Source organism: Yarrowia lipolytica, chromosome 1E (assembly GCF_001761485.1).
Source record: "Yarrowia lipolytica chromosome 1E, complete sequence".
Classification (NCBI taxonomy): domain Eukaryota; kingdom Fungi; phylum Ascomycota; class Dipodascomycetes; order Dipodascales; genus Yarrowia; species Yarrowia lipolytica.
Genome location: NC_090774.1, coordinates 1,553,969 through 1,570,355, shown reverse-complemented (window position 1 = coordinate 1,570,355; position 16,387 = coordinate 1,553,969). Strand labels below are relative to the sequence as shown.

At 52.1% G+C, this 16,387-nt stretch overlaps 7 protein-coding genes across 7 annotated transcripts; 3 read left to right on the top strand and 4 right to left on the bottom strand.

Annotated features, from left to right (window-relative positions):
* Window positions 1–2,114: 2,114 nt before the first annotated feature.
* YALI1_E15659g (uncharacterized protein) lies at window positions 2,115–4,385 on the bottom strand (the record flags this gene model as incomplete). Its single annotated transcript, XM_503874.3, has 1 exon — window positions 2,115–4,385. The coding sequence occupies one exon, from the start codon at window positions 4,383–4,385 to the stop codon at window positions 2,115–2,117; it is 2,271 nt and encodes a 756-aa protein (XP_503874.2).
* Window positions 4,386–5,990: 1,605 nt separating this feature from the next.
* YALI1_E15629g (uncharacterized protein) lies at window positions 5,991–7,403 on the bottom strand (the record flags this gene model as incomplete). Its single annotated transcript, XM_503873.3, has 1 exon — window positions 5,991–7,403. The coding sequence occupies one exon, from the start codon at window positions 7,401–7,403 to the stop codon at window positions 5,991–5,993; it is 1,413 nt and encodes a 470-aa protein (XP_503873.3).
* Window positions 7,404–7,781: 378 nt separating this feature from the next.
* Window positions 7,782–8,843, top strand: YALI1_E15625g (uncharacterized protein; the record flags this gene model as incomplete). Its single annotated transcript, XM_503872.3, has 2 exons — window positions 7,782–7,823; window positions 7,881–8,843. The coding sequence occupies 2 exons, from the start codon at window positions 7,782–7,784 to the stop codon at window positions 8,841–8,843; spliced, it is 1,005 nt and encodes a 334-aa protein (XP_503872.2).
* A 700-nt stretch (window positions 8,844–9,543) lies between these two features.
* YALI1_E15606g (uncharacterized protein) lies at window positions 9,544–9,873 on the top strand (the record flags this gene model as incomplete). The annotated part of the gene is made up of 2 exons (XM_068282987.1): window positions 9,544–9,548; window positions 9,687–9,873. The coding sequence occupies 2 exons, from the start codon at window positions 9,544–9,546 to the stop codon at window positions 9,871–9,873; spliced, it is 192 nt and encodes a 63-aa protein (XP_068139088.1).
* A 440-nt stretch (window positions 9,874–10,313) lies between these two features.
* YALI1_E15583g (uncharacterized protein) lies at window positions 10,314–12,059 on the bottom strand (the record flags this gene model as incomplete). Its single annotated transcript, XM_503871.3, has 1 exon — window positions 10,314–12,059. The coding sequence occupies one exon, from the start codon at window positions 12,057–12,059 to the stop codon at window positions 10,314–10,316; it is 1,746 nt and encodes a 581-aa protein (XP_503871.2).
* A 652-nt stretch (window positions 12,060–12,711) lies between these two features.
* YALI1_E15559g (uncharacterized protein) lies at window positions 12,712–14,415 on the bottom strand (the record flags this gene model as incomplete). The annotated part of the gene is made up of 1 exon (XM_503870.3): window positions 12,712–14,415. One exon carries the CDS (start codon window positions 14,413–14,415, stop codon window positions 12,712–12,714), a length of 1,704 nt encoding a protein of 567 aa, XP_503870.3.
* Window positions 14,416–14,841: 426 nt separating this feature from the next.
* Window positions 14,842–16,095, top strand: YALI1_E15555g (uncharacterized protein; the record flags this gene model as incomplete). The annotated part of the gene is made up of 1 exon (XM_503869.3): window positions 14,842–16,095. The coding sequence occupies one exon, from the start codon at window positions 14,842–14,844 to the stop codon at window positions 16,093–16,095; it is 1,254 nt and encodes a 417-aa protein (XP_503869.1).
* Between the last annotated feature and the right edge of the window lie 292 nt (window positions 16,096–16,387).

Genomic DNA, 16,387 nt, shown 5'->3' with positions numbered 1-16,387 from the left:
AAAGTTCGATTCGACGTTTCTGTTAGACAGACGCTTCAGCACCGAACATGCTCTTAGATTACTCTCGGACTAACAAGACGGTTTTGGCTGCTATTTTGACAAGGTGGTGATCATGTTACGCTGAGTGGGGAGGGCCCTTTGAAGCAGTGTGGTAATCATACAGCACACTCTCTCCACACGCCACAATTCTACAGTACATCAGCCGCCACCGCACACGCCATTTCATACCAGCGCACTGGCACTACCATCAGTTGCCATTCGACCCACAAGCTCCACTAATTACTTGTCAAATTCCATACGGCTCACGCAATGATTAAGTTGACATCTGCACCACCCAGCCCTCCCATGTGCAGAAGGTTGCAGATAGAGGGAGCAAAAAAAAAGAAAAAGGCGCGAAAAAGGCTGGCAAGTAAGGGGTGCAGGAGACAGGACAGAAGTGCTTGAAGGAGGTTCGGAGGAGCCTACCGGAGCTGGCCAAGCTCGTCCAGCAGGGCTACACGTCCCCCGCCCTCTTTACAATCGTCTCCCGTTGCATAAAATCTCTCTCTCAATCTCTCGGTCCAGGAACTGTCAATCACTAGGGTTAGCCCTATGCAGTGCAGGAGGTAGCTCGGGAAATTATTGCAGTATTATTCAGACAGAGCTGCGAAAGAAAGATATCTCACCACTCTGTGCTCTGTATCGCTGTCTCTAATGACTGTACACCACCCACCGCATCACCGCATTGGTAATTCACGCGACGTGTAACTGCAGGTGTGGCTCCTGTGGTGGATATTCGCTACTCCTTGCTACTTATAGAACAACCTCCCGTCAAAAGAGCTGGACAATAGGTGTGTGGGGTGTATGGTGAATTAAAGGAGACGTGCCAACTCACAGAAACAGCCCTGCTCAGCTGATATCCACGCAGAGACACGTGCAATCGACCCCGTCCGACGTGATCGCTGATAAAATTATCTATCCATCTCAACCACCCAATATAAGACTAGCAAGGGATGATAGTGTTAAGGTACAGTAGGGCGCCCTGTGTCTCAAATCGACCCTCCAGCAACTTGCTTCACCTACATTGGGGATGAAATAATATCCTCCATTATGGAATTCTCTCCCCAATGGTTTGCACAGCAGCAATAATTAACATCTGTGCAAACCCCCTCCCCTGCCTTGCACCCTACTTGACATCTGCCTTCCTGACGATCGCTGATCGACATTATTCTTGTTGTGATCGCTGATAACCCCCAGAAACAGGGCAAGATTGACACCCAAGCTGATCTGGCTGCCTCTACACATTGCCCATCTTCTACGCTCTTCTCTCGTATAATTGCTTCTACCGTGCGCTCACTTAGTCCTCTCTTTGGCGGCAGTATCGCATGTACGATTCATGATTGGAGATCGTGAAGTGTCCACCGTTAGACACCCTTTATAGTTGCCAACGGGCCATAGACAAACGTCTCCACAGCATTAATTGCTTCATGGTAGAGTTCGAACCAGAAGTGGACGTCTTTCACAAGTTTTCTGGGCCTTCGAGTCCTCCGAACTGGTGGCGTTAGACCATGATCTTGAGCCATACGATCTGAAAACATGGTGAGTTCAGACCCGAGCAAGGTCGTTCTAGCTACTGTACACTGTACTAGTACGTACTTGATTCAAGGATTCCACTGATCTTTCTCGTGGTCACACCATACTATGGTCCGTGAAGACGACGTTCGGTCCGTGAAGACGACGCTCGGTCCGTGAAGACGACGCTCCATCACGTCGTGTCTTATTAAACCAACAAATTGCATCAATTGAACACATTGGCAGCAATGGTTTTGATCCTCAGGCGTCTTGTTGCCACCATCTTCCAGCAAGACATTTCACCCTCATTTTGTGGGGTTCATTAATAGCTGGAGAGCTATTAATAATAGTTGCAATGCTATGAAATATGCAGTGCTGTGAAATATGCGCTGCATGAAGATCTAACGGCTACAGTATGTACATTGTATAGTGCGTGTGTTACAATCAGTTGATGTATTTACATTATATGTTGAATAAGTTATGGTGACGGTTGACATCACTAATAAATAAAACAGATGGTTGACATCTGAAATATACAGTTTTTAAACGCAGTAGGATTCCGCTTAGTTTCGGAACTTCTCAATGGCCTTGACCATGTTGGTGAGCTGCTTCTTGGTCTCCTCCCACTTTCGGGTCTTCATACCACAGTCGGGGTTGATCCAGACCTTCTCCTTGGGGATGAACTTGAGAATCTCCTCGATTCGCTGCTCAAACTCCTCCTGAGGAGGAACTCGAGGAGAGTGGATATCAAAGAGACCAAGACCAATCTGGTTGGGGTAAGAAGCGAAGTCCTTGAGGTACTGGGGCTCGTTCTTCTTGGAGAACTCAATGGAAACAACATCAGCATCGAGAGAGACGATGGTGGAGGGGTTGAAGTCAGAGTAGCAGAAGTGAGAGTGGATCTGGGTAGAGTCCTCGACGCCGGCAGTAGAGATTCGGAAAGAATCAACGGCCCACTTAAGGTAGTCGTCTCGGGCAGGGCCGTCTCGGAGAGGGAAACCCTCTCGGATAGCAGGCTCGTCGACCTGGATGACGTAAACGCCGGCCTTCTCGAGATCAAGAACCTCGTCTCGGAGGGCAAGAGCAAGCTGCTCGGACTGGTCCTTGTCGGAAATGTCGTCTCGGGGGAAAGACCATCTCAGACAGGTGACGGGACCGGTAAGCATACCCTTCATAGGCTTCTTAGTGATGCTCTGGGCGTACTGAGACTCCTTGACGGACATGGGTCGGGCTCGAGAGATATCACCGACAATGATAGGGGGTCGAACGTATCGAGAGCCGTAAGACTGGACCCATCCGTTCTGGGTGAAAACGTAACCGTTAAGTCGCTCACCAAAGTACTGGACCATATCGTTTCGCTCGGGCTCACCGTGGACGTACACATCGAGTCCAACCTCGTCCTGGAACTTGACAACATCCTGGATCTCCTTCTCAATGAACTTCTCGTACTCCTCGGCGGTGATCTCGCCCTTGGTGAACTTGTTTCGGTTGATTCGGATATCCTTGGTCTGAGGGAAAGAACCAATGGTGGTGGAAGGGAAGAGAGGCAGGTTGAGGTGCTTCTTCTGGGCCTCGAGTCGCTGGGGGAAGGCGGACTTTCGGTTCTTCCACTCCTCGTTGATCTGGGCCTGTCGGTCTCGAACCTCCTTGTTGAAGGTGATGGGAGACTCGGCTCGGGCCTTGATAGAGGCGGCGTTGGCCTCGAGGTCAGCCTTGACGTCAGCGCCGGAAACAGCCTTGGCGACGGTCACAACCTCACCGAGCTTCTGGGTGGCAAAGGCAAACCAGTCCTTGATGGAGGGGTCCAGCTTGTGCTCGTTGGCAAGGTCAACGGGGGTGTGGAGGAGAGAAGAGGAGGTGGCAACGACAACTCGGTCACCGAGCTTCTCCTTGGCCTGCTCAACGACCTTGATGGCCTTGGCGAAGTCAGTCTTCCAGATGTTTCGGCCGTTAATGACACCGACAGACAGAGTCTTGTCGTCACCAACAAGCTTGATGGCGTCCTCGAGCTGCTCGGGCACTCGGACAAAGTCAAAGTGGAATCCAGCAACGGGGAGACCCTCAATGGCCTTGAGGTTGGGTCGAACATCACCGAAGTAAGTAGCAATGGTGATCTCGGGAATGTCCTTCTGCTTGGCAAGGTACTCGTAAGCAGTCTTGAAAGCGGCCTGGACCTTCTCGTTCAGATCAAGGACAAGAACGGGCTCGTCGATCTGGACGGTCTTGGCGCCGGCAGCGTGCAGCTTCTGGAGGATCTCGGTGTAGACGGGGAGGAGCTTCTCGAGGAGAGTGATGGGCTCGAGGTCGAGAGAGTCAGTGTCGGCCTTACCGAGGGCAAGGAAGGAAACGGGACCAATGAGAACGGGTCGGGTCTCGATACCGAGAGCCTTGGCCTCAAGGTACTCGTCGACGGGCTTCTGGCCGTTGAGCTTGAACTCGGTGGCATTGGTGAAGGTGGGTCGGACGTAGTGGTAGTTGGAGTCGAACCACTTGACCATCTCCAGGGCGGGGACGTCAACGTTGTCTCGCTGCAGACCTCGGCCCATGGCGAAGACGGTGTCGATGGGAGCCAGGTTGTACTTGGCGTATCGCTCGGGGATCACGTTGAAGAGCTGGGAGTGGTCGAGAATGTGATCGTAGAAAGAGAAGTCGTTGGAGGGGATGATGTCGACGCCAGCATCCTTCTGCTTCTTCCAGTTGATCTCTCGGAGCTCCTTGCCGACCTTGAACAGCTCGTCGACAGAGGCCTTCTGGCCCCAGTAGGACTCAGTGATCTTCTTGAGCTCTCGGTTGGCACCGATTCGGGGGAAACCAAGGACAGATGAAAGGACCATGATTGATTAGTTTGTGTGTTGGTTAGGAGAAAGGAGAAAAAAAGAAGACCAACGGAGGGGGACACGTACACATTATATATTACTCTCAGGGTCAGAGTCAAACAATGTCACTATACACCCAATTTACACTCTACATGCGTACTCGGATTTCACGTTTTGGGCCGCCCCCCCCAGAAACTCTATTCGCTCCCCACGCACTATCACACGCCGACTTCGCTGACGGCCCTGATTGGAGGACGCCATTCGCTGATGCCACGTGACAACAAAGGACCCCACCAAAGCTAACCCTGGCTCCTCGCCTCTCCAACGTGCGGGCCCCAACTTTCGGTGCAACATGATGCAATCCGAGTACGAATCGCTGCACTGACGATTGCGCCATGTGGAGGGCGGATGGTGTGCCCGCCGCCTGTCGACCCGTCTGTTGCTCAATTGGTACTGCCATTGAACACGGAGACCTTCTATTTCTGCCCATGATCATGTCTCCATCGATTCATTGTCCAACTGCCACGTCGGATCGAACGCTAAAATGAAATTTTGCAACTTTTTTTTGCACCGTACTTCTCCAACCTTCCAGAGGCTATTCGGTCACGTCATACTGTACAGGCGAGCTGAGTACGACACTTCCGCCGCCGCTGACCTAGAGGCGGGGGGGATAAGGCCCCGAGAAGCGACTCAGGCTCACTGCCGACGGCTCTTCCAACGGCCCCAGCCACAGTATGATGCAGCCCCCACATGCCCTTGCCCCAAAAACAACGCTTCCACACATCGGGGCAAGGGGATCTGGAACCGAGTCAGCCACTGCATTGCATTGTTGCTCAAATACTGCTTAGCCACAGGGCCAAGTACCAAGTAGACTCTCAGTCGACACGGGTAAGTAATGCACCGTCTGCAGTATCGGCGGTCTTGTTGGAGCACCGTAGACCAATCGTCGCGAGTATGTGAACGCCACGACCCACTCAATTGAGCCTCCCAGACTGCCATATTGGAGTCCGTGCTCAACGTCTCCAAAACCGCCCACCGTACCACCGCACCCCACACTACACTACTGCCCCAATGTGCTCCAGACCTGTCCCCACCCCGTATCTTTTCGTACAGGTCGTATAGTGACACTCAACACCCTCCTGCACAAAGCTTGTCTCGATCTTACAGAACCCAGATTGGAGGGCCGGAAATTTCAAGTGACAGAAAGACACACTAAACGCCCGTCTCAATGCACCCATACATACAACTACGTTATAGCGCCGCCCTCGTGACTCCTGAGACACTACTTTTCCACTACACTAGTGTGAAACTGCTGCTATTAGGATCAATGCCTATAGTCCCCATTCGATGTGTGTACTTGTCGTGTCCTCTGTCTCACACTTAGTCTATGGGGACCCAATTTACCTCCCACACTCCCAGGCACACTATACAGTACCCAGCATGTTCTGCACCTTCCCAAAGCAGCAGATGACAGATGCCATTGAAGCTGGGGTGAAAAGGATCCCACCAATTGCCGAGCCACACAGCCACAAGAGTATATACTCATCATTATCTATATCCGCCCTATATCTTCCCATGTAGCTACCAGTATGTACCTGCACCTCTACTCGTATATGAAGTCCTCTACGCTGGAACTGCTCCGCCATCCGAATACCACCCGAATCGAGCCTGAATTCGGGAAACTAGCGCCATCACAGACTCGCATCGAGACCGAACTCGAGATACACACCCAGTCACGGTCGCATGTAGCCACATAGCAGCACCATCCACATTCAGAAATAGCTGCTTTCGAAAAGACCGAGACCCGTCGTTGGCCGAGTTGGCTCGATCCCGCAGATGTTCCCACCACTGCGCGGAAGTGTAGAATTCAAAGGCCCCAGAGGGGTCCCAGTAGAAAGACGGCGCTTTCCCGTCAACCCGAGGGGATGAAGTCGACTCCGAGACCGGCTCGGAAGTCGGACCCTCGGGCTTGCTTTCCTGCCCATCAATCTCGTCGACAATCTTGTCCACGTAGGCGTCGGTCCGAATGGCCTTTCGAACTACCCGACGCTGTCTCCAGGCCTGCTGGCGACGGCGGACACTAAGACGGCCGGTTCGATGAGCATGGCTCTGACTGGGGCTTGATTCAGCCGGCGTGTCGAGTGACAACACAGGCGGCGAGCCCTGAGGGCGTGAAGGCAGCAGAGGCGCAGGCTGGAGCAGCTTGACTTCCTTGACCAGCTCCCTCGCAATCTCCTTGGCCAGGGAGCTGGTGGGGGCCTCTGGCGATGACTCCGAAGAGGACGAGTCAACTGTCACCTGAAGTGGTTTGTCAGCCCGGGTCGCTTCTGCGACCGGGGCGTTGCCCATCACCGAATCCAAGGTGCTGGACCGGCTGGGTCTTCGAGGCAAATGCAGGCGGTGAGGCCGGCTAGAACCTCTGCTCGACTGACTAGGATGGGTTTCTGCCGTAGTAGAAATGGAGGCCACTGGCTGTTCCTGATTGAGCACCCGTGTGGGTGTCAGGGGCAACATGACAGCATAGGGCTCCGGCTCGGGCTTTTTGAGAATGCTCTTGGCAGCCACGACCGTCTTTTTGGTACTAGTGGGCGAACTGTCAAAGGTGACCTTTCTGGGCTTGTCACCACTGACCTTGCGCTGGTAGTCGTCGGGAGAAGAGGGTGCAGGCACAACCTCAGTGCTGACTCGTCGGAAGACAGAGGAACGGGGTATCTCGCTGCTGACGTTGCGAGGCGTCATTATCTCAATTTCGTCGTCGTCGTCATCGCGGGTATCGTCGTCAATATGCTTGGAGTGGCTGAAACTGCCATCGCTATCGCTGGTATCTTGTTCCACGACATTGGCTGGGTTGTTGCGCAGACGCGTCATCCACTGTGGCCGCCGACGGCGTTTATCTCCAGACACAGGGTCCACTCGAACCTCAGAATGTCCAGGGATAGCCTTGCCAGCGTCACTTCCAAAAGAAGTATTTGCTGCTGGAGAATCAGCAGGTCGATCGGCACGGGCTTGGGGGGCGTGTTTGAACTTTCGGCCCATGATGGAGAGGTATCGCGATGCTGGTATTCGTTTGGAGGTATCCTGGAGGTGTTTTTGTGCTCGAAGTAGATGGGCGTTCTGTGACGATGTGCTATGAGTGAGACAATACAAGGTCGAGAGTGTTTTTGCAGGTCCCTTTTCGTTTTGTGTCTACTTAAGTAAGTACTGACTTTGACACCTCTATAGTGTCTATAATTACGCGACAGGCACACAACCTTAAATATTTCTCCACCTTGCATCGGGCCTGCTTTATCTGCAACGTGACGCCAAAAAAGTGTTGTGAGAGCACCCAAGCACTATTTACTAACAGAAACAGACGATCCAAGCGACGGACTCGTTCTCCTTCCCTTCAACCACTGCCAACGTCACAGAGCTGACATGTCCGACAACTTAAACGTGACAGCGTTGAGTAGGGCCTATGTGAGTACACCGGCACCGCTAGCAGCTACGTCTGGATATCGGATCTAACTAACACAGACTCAAACACAATGTGTGTCTCTGCTATCGCAAATCGCCGATTCAGTCACATGTATCGTGTGCCAGGAACTCATGTGTCTGCCGTGTGTGCTGGAGTGTGGGCACTCTTACTGCTATGATTGCATCTCGACCTGGTTCACCAAGGTCAACACCTGTCCTTCGTGTCGGAAGGAGTGTCACAAGAAGCCCCATATCTCACATGCAGCGGCAGGTATATCCAAGGCCATAATTGCAGCTATAATCGAAACAGACCCCTCCAGGAAAGCAGAGTACGACGAACTCATGCAAAGACAAACGGAAGAATACAAGAGAGATCTGTCGATACACAACTCGATGCTTCCAGGCCTCTTTTCAGATAGCGAAGATGGCAGCGACTTTCAATTCGACGCCTCTCTGGCTTCAGCTCTGGATATTGAGACCCATGAAGGCGGCTTTGATTCAGATGAGTTGTCAGATTCAGGCTCAGAAATGATGTACGGAGTGCCTGGAAATATACACTGGCTCGATAGACAGGGTCAGCGACATTATCTCGACTGGGGAACCACCATCAACCACATCATCATGCAGTCTTACTATCGCCATCGCGTGGAGGTTTCCATCCGTGCGGTGAGTGACACTACAGAACACACAGAACAATACCACGATGCTCCAGATTCGCACTATGCACCAAGGACTCCTACCGAGGAGTTCCACGACGCACGTCCCTCTAGGCGACATATTCCTGAGCGTGTGATGATTGAGAGACCCCCGAGAAGAAACTCGCCTCCAAGTGAGCATGTTCCTCCGGTAGAGACTCCAGATATCAGTCTGGGGGTAAGACATGCGATCAAGTGGATCACGGTCGAGCCTACCAAACTAACCATTGGGGTAGCCAATGGAGATGAGAAGACATTCACGAGAGTTGTGGATGCACATATTAACGGTTCCAGAGGCAGTGATAGCGAGGGGTATTTCTCAAGCTAGTGAGGCGGGAGCCAAAGTGAAGGCAAGAGACAGAGCGTGCGAGAGGGGCAATCAGTATAGCGGTCTGAGAGCCTCAGTGAGATACAGATACCCGAGCACAGGTTCAGGGAGAGCACAGGCTCAGGGAGAGCAATACATACTAACTATTTATCAATAAAAATGTTATCGGAAACACAATCAATGTGGTAATGGTCATCGTACAGCCCAGCAAGTCTATAGGCCTTGATTGACCATACATACCCAAAACACACCCAGCACTACGATACTGTACAGTAGATCACAGGGACTTGCTTTGGAACGCTGCCGATACTTGTACTTGTACTTGTGGCATGTATACTGTAGGTATGTATGAGTGTACGTTTGAAGAACTAAGGGTATCACGTGAACAATAGCTTTGGTTTCTGCACTGTTACGCCCTTGCGAGTGGTTGAACATTTGAATGTCTGTCCCTGTTCCGATTACATAATATCATGATTATGTAAAAAATATGACACCACAAATTCCATCCACTCATCTCCAACAGCTTCTCCCAAAGCTGAACTCAAAGCGCCTTGGATCAGGCAATACTGCAGTCTGTGTTATACGCAGGACCCTATTTTACGCGCAAGGTTGGGTTTGAACCGAGCCTGATTGGCCGCTTGCAAACATTCGATTTTAAGTAAGCTCAGACGTACCACCAAATCCATCACTACATATCACAATGGTCGTGAGTACCGATAAACGCGAAACGAGGCGTTGAAACCCGACAGATCCACCGCCAGTGTTCTGAGCACGTCCCGTTTAGCGGGCTGTGGCTTTTGTGCGGCCTTTTTGCGCGGCGTGTGTCACCACATTACTAACCCAGAACAACGTCATCAAGAACCAGAAGCTCTTCCAGTCCCAGCCCAACGTGGCTCTGTGGAAGCGACACCCCCGATCCAAGTTCCTGCTGTACCCCTTCTACGCTTGTTTCGCCGTCTCCATGGGCGTTTCCGTCTGGTACACTGGCCGAACCATTCTTGTGAGTAGTATTGATATGTGGAGAACATGATTGGAGAGATGGAAGATGAGAAATTCGACTGATTGAGCAGTCAAGGATCACGACAATTGCAAAACTAACCCAGGGTATCAAGGATGAGAAGCCTGCCTCCGAGTAGACTTAATACATTTGCACATGATATTTGACTAGATACCGCAACCGTAGCGACGAGGGAGAAATTGCAACATCAAACCGACATCAGAACGACACAGAAACAATATTGGGGGATTCAGACCGAGAAGAAACACGACAGGGACACGTAGAACGAGAAGGCGGAGGTTTCCTGAGCAAGGATCGATGATTGATGTCTGAGATGTTATCTGATGACTAAGCACCTGAAGGGTTGATATTGTAAGACCCACTACTACTACAGTAATTACCTTACTTGTAGCACAGATAGTGAATGTAAAAAGATTTATTAAATACACAACTATATACTGCTGTTGCCACGGCTACTGCTTCTCATCGTGCTCAATGTCATCGGTGGTGATGATGGCAGCACTCTGCCAGCCTCCTGCAGCAATGGCAAGAGCATGGCCCTCCATACGGATCTGGGTAGGCTTGGAAAGCACAAGATCCATGCCTCGCTCAGAGGCTCCATCGTTCTTGATCAACTCCTGAGCCTGTCCGAGACCAAGATCTCCACAGCCCTGAGACTCACATCCCCAAGACAGAATCTTGCCTCCCTTCATGAGTGCCAGAAAGTGGCGATCTCCAGCAGCCACAGAAATACATCCCTTCTTCTGGAGCTCAGGGATGATGGAAGGCTCTGTACCAGCTGTGAGAGTAGTATCGGGAGGAGTCAAGTACACATCGTCTCGGTCAGAAATGAAAATGAAATGGGTCAAGTTACCGGTAAGCTTGGTGAACTTGGCATCGACCTTCCAGTCGGACAGCTTGAGCTTGTTCATGAACCCATCCAGACGAACAGGTCCACTGGCAAGCTTGTGGATGTCGATAGTGTACGCATCTCCCTTTCTGTCAAGGTAAACAATGGCGTCTCGACCAACAGCAACATCGACAATCTCCCCATCACCGGTGAGTTTGGTGTTGGGAACAGTCTCATGTTCCACGGGTCGAACAGCAGCCACGTTGGTCAGACTGATTCCGTCCCACACAACCAGACCGACATCCTCAACAACAGCAGCGGCCTTTTCCCAGCCTCCGGTGATCTTGAGAATGCGCTTGTCTCCGAACGAGAACTCAAGGCGGGCAGCCTGGTCGTAGAACGTCTTGTCCCACTGCCAGATGTTATTTTCTTCGTCCAGAGCCAGAGCTCGAGATCGACCAGCAGAGATAGCCACCACCTTGGGGTGCTTGTCGTCGGGGAACTTGAGTAGCCAGTGCTTTCGGACATCTTCCTCGGAAGGGCCCTCGTTGGTTTTTTTGTCATTCTGAGCAGCGTCTCTCGAAGCAGTCATGATGGCATCTGACTCAGCAGTGGTTCTGGGTGGCACAGCGGGTCCAATTCCATGCCCGAGAGGAGGAGCGTCTGTTTGAGGGTCGCTGTTATCTCCTCCGTACATTCCTGTGGTTGCAGGAGGAGCAGGTCCAGAACCAGGCTGAGGAGGGGGAGTGGGTTGAGCATCATTGTTGGTGACAGGAGGAATGTCGGGACGAATCAGACCTCCAACTCGAAAAGGGAACGGCCCTCTTCCTCCGAATAGACCAGCTCCTCGAGGGTTTCTGAAGGGGTAGGTATTGGGATTGTTGGTGACTCGTCCAGGAACATAAGGAGCTCTTCCTCGGTCGGAAATACTTCCAATGCCGTAGACATGGCCCTCGATATCAAGTAGCAAAAAGCCCCAACCTCCCGCCGAGATGTCCGAAACCACGAGGGAGCCCAGACCGCTCACCTGAGTCGGTCTGCAGATGCCTCGAAGTGTCTTGTGGTCACTGGGCACATGGGCTTCGTTGAGACCGAGCTTTCCTCGGCCGTTTTGGCCCCAAGTGAAAAGCCCGCTTCGGGATCGCACCTGGTACATTTCGGGCCACTTGTGGGTGGTCAATGGGTTTTCTCCAAACGTTTTGAGATACAGATCGTGCCAAACGGAGGGTGAGTTTGCTGCCTCGTGTAGTTGTTTGTTGGTGAGAGAAACGTTCTTGATGTCCTCCGGGGAGAGCAGAGGAAAGACGTGATGGATGAGAATGTCTCGATTGAGCAGATCCTTGTCGTGAGAGCTGTTTGACTCACTCATGGTTGGGTTGCTGAAGTGCTTACTCTTATAGCGTGATTGTAGGTGGCGATAACCAACTTTATGTATGTCGCATGCAGGTGGCGGAGTGTGAAATATAAAATATAACCACCCATGTGCTAACTTGAACTGTGAAAGTACTCTGTTGGAAGGTGGCAAAAATCACATGTAAAATAGAAAATGGGATTCGTGAGGCAAACGTGAAATTAAATAACGGAGTCTGAAGTTATCTATTGCGGTTCAAATGCCATTGACAGTGTCCTCCATCTCACCTTAACACACTTCATACGGCACTGCCCAGAGAGTCTTTAAGGATGAAGATCATGCGCTGCTGAGAAAACGAACTGTACGATAGTAAGTATTGAAAAGTTACTAATCGTGCCTTGTATATGATAAAAAAATGGAATCGCGGTTCTATAGCAAGTTCGTGAAGCCCTGATTGTCAGAGCTACTCTCCATTTACTTCTCTTCCACCATAAACCTGATTTCTGGTACTACTTTACATACAGCACATACTTGTACTTGTACAAGTAGTATGCACTCGTGCTTGAGATCGCACAATAGGTCCACTCACTTACCTCCGCCAAGTTCGTTCGGTTCGTTCCTTATAATCATTTTATTCTAGTCCTAAATACATGCCTGCGCCCAAATCCCCTTACATTCGCCAGATACCAAAGTCGGTGTCCTCCTTCTGTCGAACACCGCCTCGAGAAGCCTCCAGAGCCAGAGCCAGGTACTTTCGGGTGTCCTCGGGCTTGATGACTCCGTCGTCCCAGAGTCGAGCAGAGCCAAACTCAGCCATGGACTCGTGTTCCACTCGCTCTCGCAGAGCGTCGGCGTGACCCTTCTCGGATCGAACAGACTCCATGACCTGGGCCAGCTGCTCGGCGCCCATAACGGCAGTTCGAGAGTTGGGCCATGTGAAGAGGAATCGGGGGTCGTAGGCTCGACCACACATTCCGTAGTTTCCGGCACCGTAAGAGCCTCCAATGACAACAGTGAATCGCTCGACACCAGAGCCAACCACAGCGTTGACAAGTTTGGCTCCGTTCTTGGCAATTCCGCCTCGCTCAGCCTCAGAACCAACCATGAAACCGGAAATGTTCTGCAGGAAAACCAGAGGAATGTCTCGCTGCTTGCACAGCTGAATGAAGTGGGCACCCTTGAGAGAAGACTCGGAGTACAGGGGCCCGTTGTTGGCGAGAATACCAACCTTGTGGTTGTGGATGGTGGCAAAACCACACACCAGAGACTCGCCGTACTTGGCCTTGAACTCGGAGAATCGGGAGCCGTCCACAATTCGAGCAATCACCTCTCGGACGTCGTAAGAAATTCGCAGGTTGTCTCCAACAATACCACCAAGCTCCTTGGGGTCGTAGAGAGGCTCTTCAATGGGGGCAGGGGTCTGGTTGTAAGTCACGTGGCCGTTGTTCTGGGGGTAGTTGAGGTTCTTGACGCACTCTCGAAGTCGCTCGATACCCTCCTGCTCAGACTCAACGAGGTAATCGGTCACACCAGACACGGAAGAGTGCATCTCTCCTCCTCCAAGGTCCTCGGCAGACACAATCTCTCCAGTAGCGGCCTTGACAAGGGGAGGACCAGCCAGGAAAATGTGGCCTCCGCCCTTGACGATGATGGACTCATCAGACATGGCAGGAACGTAGGCTCCTCCGGCAGTGCAGGGGCCCAGAACCAGAGACAGCTGGGGGACCTTGGCAGAAGACATTCGAGACTGCTGGAAGAAGATTCGGCCGAAATGGTTATGAGAGGGGAACACGTCAGCCTGGTGGGGCAGGTTAGCTCCTCCAGAGTCGACCAGGTACAGACAAGGAAGTTTGTTCTGCATGGCGATCTCCTGGGCTCGCAGGTGCTTTCGCACGGTGATGGGGAAGTAGGTTCCTCCCTTGACGGTGGAGTCGTTAGCGACAATCATGCATGTGACTCCATTGACCTGGCCCAGACCGGTGATAATGCCACCGGCCGGGACCTTGTCCTTTCCGTACATCTCATGACCAGCCAGCAGCGACAGCTCCACAAAGGAGGTGCCTGGGTCAATGAGGGCAGTGATTCTGTCTCTGGGGAGAATCTTGTTCTTGGCCAGATGCTTGGTCTTGATCTTCTCAGGAATGAAGGCGGGATCAGTCACCTGCTCATGGATACTGGCCAGCTTGTTGGCAAGCACCTCGAAACCCTTCTTTTTCTCGGCAAAGTCTGCACTCAGAGGATCAATCTTAGACTGGATCACGTTGAAGTCCGTCTGTTTGGGAGAGACATGCTGGTGCAGAGACCGGGAGAGACCCAGGGGCCTGGCTAGAGGCTGTCGGACATGCGACAGTGCTCTGAGGTTGATTCGAAGCATTGTTGTGTGGGAAGAGGTGAAGTTCAGAAGAGTCGTGAGGTGTTACACTGGGTCCTCCGCGTTTATATTTATAAACACTATACTAAACGGTTATTGGGAACCCCACAGAAACCGTAAGTTAAGTTCGGCATAAATTCGGGGTGGGGTAGCAGCAGTATAAGTAGGGATTGGGCTTTGGGGGAGCCAAATTAACAACGTGGATCGATTTAAAATGGTTCAAAACGCGGTATCACAAGTTTTATTTTTGCAAATAGGCCACCGCTAGCCTTCCTAAACCACGCCGAAAAAACCCCGGATATCGAAATGCAGATTTCAAAACTCAAAACTTCCCCAGCTTTTAGAATTGAGACTCTTCCAGGGGATATTTATATACGTGCTTTGACCCTCTGGAAGCAGCACTAACACAACACCAAACACAAAGACACAATGCTTCGATCCACCCTCTCACACATGCAAAAGTCGGTTCGAGTGGCCTCCATGGCCCGACAATCCATGGCTGCCGCCCGACTCTACTCCACAGACACCAACGGCTCTGGATCTGGAATCGAGGAGATCGAGGAGCTGCGACAGGCTGCCATTGACTTCTGCGCCGCGGAGATCACTCCCGAGCTCCAGGAGAAGACCGACGTGGACAACGCCTTCCCCAACCATCTATGGGAGAAGTTTGGAGAGGCTGGTTTCCTCGGAATGACTGCTCCTGAGAAGTACGGCGGTCTCAACCTCGGCTACCTCGCCCACTCTGTCGTTATGGAGGAGCTGTCTCGAGCCTCTGGTTCTATCGCTCTCTCCTACTCGGCGCATTCCCAGCTGTGCATCAACCAGCTGTCTCTGCACACCACCCCCGAGCAGGGAGAGAAGTACCTGCCCGATCTGATTGCCGGAAAGAAGATTGGAGCTCTGGCCATGTCCGAGGCCGGCGCTGGATCCGACGTTGTCTCCATGAAGACCACCGCCAAGAAGGTCGACGGAGGTTATGTTCTCAATGGTACCAAGATGTGGATCACCAACGGTCCCGACGCCGACTACATGGTCGTCTACGCTAAGACTGATCCCGCTGCCGGTGCCCGAGGAATCACCGCCTTCATTGTGGAGAAGGGCATGGACGGCTTTTCCTGCGCCCGAAAGCTCGACAAGCTCGGTATGCGAGGCTCCAACACCGGAGAGCTCATCTTCGAGGACGTGTTTGTGCCCGAGGGCAACGTTCTTGGTAAGATCAACGGCGGTGTCTACGTGCTCATGTCCGGCCTGGATCTCGAGCGACTGGTGCTTGCTGCTGGCCCCATTGGTTTGATGCACAGAGCTCTGGACGAGGCTCTTCCTTACGTCCACACCCGAACCCAGTTCGGTAAGCCCATCGCCCACAACCAGCTGCTGCAGGGCAAGCTCGCCGACATGTACACTGCCTTTGCGTCCACTCGAGCCTTCCAGTACCAGACTGCCAAGGCGGCTGATCTCGGCCAGCACACTTCCAAGGAATGTGCCTCTGTCATTCTGCTTGCTGCCGAGCAGGCCACCCAGGTTGCTCTTGACGCCATTCAGTGCATGGGTGGCATGGGCTACATGATGGAGACCGTTCCCCAGCGTCTGCTTCGAGACGCCAAGCTCTACGAGATTGGAGCTGGAACTTCTGAGGTCCGACGAATGCTTATTGGCCGAGCCTTCAACAAGGATTTCGCATAAGGAGTTTGTGTGTATTGATTGGCGAGCCATGGAGGGTTGAAACTGGCCAGACTTGGTCTCTCGGAGCTCCCTCGGACACCTGGGATAAAATGTATTTAATTGATATCGTTAACTATCGTACATGTACCGGACAATTACTGAAACTATAGTTGTGAGAGACTGTGTTTAAGGAAGCTCGTAGCTTAGTTTAATTTTACGTGCAATCTCGGTGGTCCGTCTTATCATGCAAGGATCCACATGCCGTCTATTGCCATGATTATGCGCCCACAGCCACAACGAATTCCAATGTTGC